This window comes from Neofelis nebulosa, chromosome 6 (assembly GCF_028018385.1).
Source record: "Neofelis nebulosa isolate mNeoNeb1 chromosome 6, mNeoNeb1.pri, whole genome shotgun sequence".
Lineage (NCBI taxonomy): Eukaryota > Metazoa > Chordata > Mammalia > Carnivora > Felidae > Neofelis > Neofelis nebulosa.
In genome coordinates, this window is record NC_080787.1 from 4,083,684 (window position 1) to 4,088,331 (window position 4,648).

At 40.4% G+C, this 4,648-nt stretch overlaps 1 protein-coding gene across 1 annotated transcript; it reads right to left on the reverse strand.

Annotated features, from left to right (window-relative positions):
* Window positions 1-2,296: 2,296 nt before the first annotated feature.
* Window positions 2,297-3,491, reverse strand: LOC131513570 (putative olfactory receptor 2B8). Its single transcript, XM_058732671.1, has one exon. It carries the CDS (start codon window positions 3,396-3,398, stop codon window positions 2,439-2,441), a length of 960 nt encoding a protein of 319 aa, XP_058588654.1. The 5' UTR covers window positions 3,399-3,491; the 3' UTR covers window positions 2,297-2,438.
* Window positions 3,492-4,648: the final 1,157 nt, after the last annotated feature.

The window sequence follows — 4,648 nt, forward strand, 5'->3', positions numbered from 1 at the left end:
ACTACTATATACCAATGAGCATGACCCGAATCCAGAACACAAACAACACCAAGTGTGTGTGACGATGTGGAACAATAGGAACGCTCATTCATTCCTGGTGGGTATGCAAAATGGCGCAGCCACTTTGGGAGACAGTTTGGTGGTTTCTCACAAAACTAAACATACTCTTACCGTGTGGTCCAGCAGTCACACTCCTTAGTATTTACCCAAAGTGGTTGAAAACGTATGTTCTCACAAAAACCTGCTCATGGTTGTTTATCATAGCTGGATTCGTAATTGAAAAATCATGGAAGCAAGGACCAAGATGTGCTTCAGTAGGTGAATCAATAAATAAACTGTGGTCCAGCCACACAGTGGAATATGATTCATCACTTTTTAAAAAGAAAGGAGCTATCCAGCCGTAAAAAGACATTGAGGAACTTAAATGCATATTAAGTGAAAAAAGCTGGCCTGAAAAGGCTATATACCATAATGATTCCAACTGTATGACATTCTGGAAAAGGCAAAACTATGGAGACAGTAAAGAGTTCAGTGTTTGCCTGGCGTTGGGAGAGGGAGGGATGAACAGGTGGAGCACGGAGGACGTTTCGGGCAGTGAAAACACTCTGTATGATACTATAATGGTGGGTACATGTCATTGTGTATTTATCTTAAACCCACAGAATGGACACTGAGAGTGAACCCTCATGTAAATAATGGACTTTGGGTGATAATGATGTGTCAGTGTGGGTCCATCAATTATAACAAATGTCCCCTCTGGTGTAGATAGTGGGGAAGGCTGTGTGCAGAGGGGCAGGGGCATGGGAGGGGTCTCTCTGAATCTCTCAGTTTTGCTGTAGATCTAAATCTACTCCTCCAAAAATGAAGTCTTTATAGAAAAATATGTCAGAAATTTTTGTCACATCTTCAAACAGCTCATTTTCATTACTCATCAGGAGAATTGAACTATACACCCACTGCTCAGACATAGGTAGAAAGGACCACTGTGTGTCACCACTAATAAAATAACTTGTACATTACAGTTTTGAGAGTAGGTGCTTTTTCATATTCTTCTGCTGTAAATTTACCCAGATGAAGATGTGGTCATTTTTTCCCCTCTGTTCCAAATGTGAAACCATAACTTGCACAAGAAGATAGGAAGAGAAGCAATTAAAATTTAATAAGACATATTGATAGTAGGAATGTTCTTTCGATGTTTGGGCTGTTTTCATAGTACATGCGAGATATTTGGTTGTGTCAAGCCTACACATCCTTGCCTCGAGGTAGGCCTTTCATCCAGCAATGGTTGCATAAAATGTAGCATCTATGAAACCGGAACTGGGGAGAGAGAGGCAAACCAAGAAACAGACTCTCAACTATAGAGAACAAACTTCTGGTGACCAGAGGGAACTTTGGGTGGGGGATGGGGGAAACAGGTGATGGGGATTAAGGAGGGCATGTGTCGTGATGGGCACTGGGTGATGTATGGAAGTGTTCTATCACTAGATTCTACACCTGGAACTATTATTACACTGTACGTTAGCTAACCAGAATTAAAAAAAAAATCCTTAAATACATGGCGTTGGGGATATCTATTCTGTGTGCAGAACGTATATGCTTTCTTGCTTTTCATTTTGGAGAAAAATGTCTATTTTTCTATTTTGCCTGCTGAGAATGCTGATAAACATGATTGAGCACCAAAAATAAAATTTATACTGATTGGGAAACAAGTGTTTTCAGATCAAAAGCCATTGCTGAGAGATATACATGTTGTCTGTATATTGGCCATGAGGAAAAACTTCCATATGAGAACATGTTGAATTTTTAAAATATGCTAAAAGAGGCTGCTAGAAGGGTCGGATAAATGAACAAACAGGCAGAGGTCTTGCAGAGAGCTCTCTATACATCCACGCCTTTTTTTTTCCAGAACTGTGTCAATGCTCATAGCATGGACGTGGCTCTCTGAGGATGCTTCATTCTAATATTGACTAAAATGAGTTCAGAGGTACAACAGCTCTACTGACAACACAAGAAAATATGGGTGGAGGAAATGAAGTTCCCTCTTGAGTATAAGGGCATTCTTCTAATTTTGTGGCATAATGTAGTTATTTCAGACAGTCCTCTTCCTGTTTTTTAAACAAGTCTCAAGATTAGCCCCTTAATCATCAGTTTTAATGTGCCGTGTGATAAGAAAACTTACTTGGTTATTAATTTTAAGACTTCATTGGAAAAGACAGCATGGCAACAAATGCAATACTTTACTAAAATCTATGAATATTCATTATCTATTTTTAGAGCTCTTTCATTATTTTAGGGGGAGAATAGTCAGCATTTTCTTTCCTCTGAAATACAAAGGTAATAGGAATAACAGGCAGCCACTGTTATTGGGACCGTGGTGATGGTGTCCATGGCAGGCATTCTGGGAGTGAGGAACACGAATTGCAAGGAACCACCTTCTCCTAAGCCGTGCTCCACCCCTGCTCTTCTCTCCCCAGTAGCTTCTTTACTGCTCCCTTCACATCCCTGTTTCTCAAGGTGTAGATAAGAGGGTTAAGCATTGGAGTTACAAGTCCATAAAAGAGAGCAAGAAGCTTGCCCTTCAGTTTGGCTGAATTGCTCTTGGGCACCATATATGCATAACCACTGATAGCTGAGCCATAGAACATAACGACCACCAGCAGATGAGACCCACATGTGTTGAAGGCCTTCTTGCGACCCTCAGTAGATTGGATCCCAACCACTGCTCTGACAATGTTGATGTAAGAGAACAGAATTAATCCCACAGGGATAACTTTTATGATCACCACAGCTGCATACATCTCGACTTCGTTGGTCCGTGTATCAACACATGATAATTGAAGCATAGCAGGTACCTCACAGAAGAAATTTTCTACCCGATATTGACCACAGCGAGGTAACAAGAAAGTTAACACTGTTTGCACCAAGGAGTTACTGAAACCTGTTCCCCAAGCCACCGCTGCCATTTGTTGGCAAAACCGCGAGTTCATGATAACTATGTAATGGAGAGGCCGGCAGATAGCGACATAACGATCAAAGGCCATTATTGAGAGAAGTATGCATTCAGTGGATCCTAAGCCAAGGAAGACGAAAAGCTGAGCTATGCATCCCGTGTAGCTGATGTTTCTGCGGTGGCTCTGTATGTTGACCAGCATCTGCGGGACAGTGGACGTAGTGTAGCAGAGGTCCAAGAAAGAGAGATTAGCCAGAAAGAAATACATGGGTGTGTGGAGTCTGGGATCAAGGTGTGACAAGAAAATGATGGCTGAATTTCCGAGGAGGGTCATTATGTAGAAGGTAGAGACAGCCACAAAAAGAACCATTTCTAGTCTGGGCCATTCAGAGAAGCCCACCAGAACAAAGCCATCGGGGTGAGAAAAGGTGTTGTTGAATCTTCCCATTTCTGGAACACTACTTGCCAGAAACAACACAGTCAGAATCCTGGGAGCTTTGTGATCCTGTGGTTAGAACCTGATGCTGGCTTGTGGACTTACAAGCAACACAGAAGCTGGGCAGGGGATGTGAAACAGAGAAAATAATTAACATACTGCGTTTTATAACTTCAGCAAGAATAATGAGAATTAACAATTACATATCTGTATCTTAACAACCATGTTTTGTTTGTTTTGTTTTTGTTTTTTTTAACAACCATGTTTTAATCCTTGATCTTCATTTAGTTTGCTAAGTGGGAGTATTGCAAAGATCAAGATAGTAAAGAGGCATTACTAATTATTTGTTACAGAAAGAAGGTATCATATCTGTTAGGATTGGGAGAAACCGAAACATTGGAGCTTCAATAAATCTCTAATTTACTCAATTTTTTCTAACTTAATTCCTTTCAATTCATTTTTCTTGCTGATTTTTAATGGATTTCTATTATAGCATGTAAAATTACCACCCTTGAAAGTCACTATCAGTGAAGGTAAATTCTCCTTTCTTCTCCTGGTAATTAAGTCAATATGGCTAAAACCCCAAGGACCCAAGGTAATGCACTCATGGAATTAATTTATCATGATATTTAGCCAAAGGGTAATTAGTAGGAGTTAACACAGCTAGGACTAATAGCACAAACATTTTCACTTAGTTTACTTATGTCAAAAACACTTTTATATTTGTATCAAATATCATGAACTAAAAAAAAGTGTGGTATTCATTGATGGCCTCACTGTTCCTTCCATTAAGCCACACCTCCAAGTACAAAGATTTTCAAAACAGGCTGTCCTGTAATAAAGCTTCAGTATAATACAATCTTCTGTTTTCTGGAAACTGTGATTACACAATGGACAGAGCTGTGAAGAACATTATATAGATTCTCCAGTGTGAGTCCTGGATGTGATAATTACCAAATATATGACCTTGCACATACACACACACATGCTGGGCATGTGCTTCATTTTCCTTATGTATCAAGCAAATATATAATTCAGGAATGTTGTACTCAAACTTTGAGCAACGTACAATGCATCACATAAATATAAGTATTACTATTAAGATAATAATTGTCAATCAAGAAGTGGTTCCGGGAGCGCCTGGGTGGCGCAGTCGGTTAAGCGTCCGACTTCAGCCAGGTCACGATCTCGCAGTCCGTGAGTTCGAGCCCCGCGTCAGGCTCTGGGCTGATGGCTCGGAGCCTGGAGCCTGTTTCTGATTC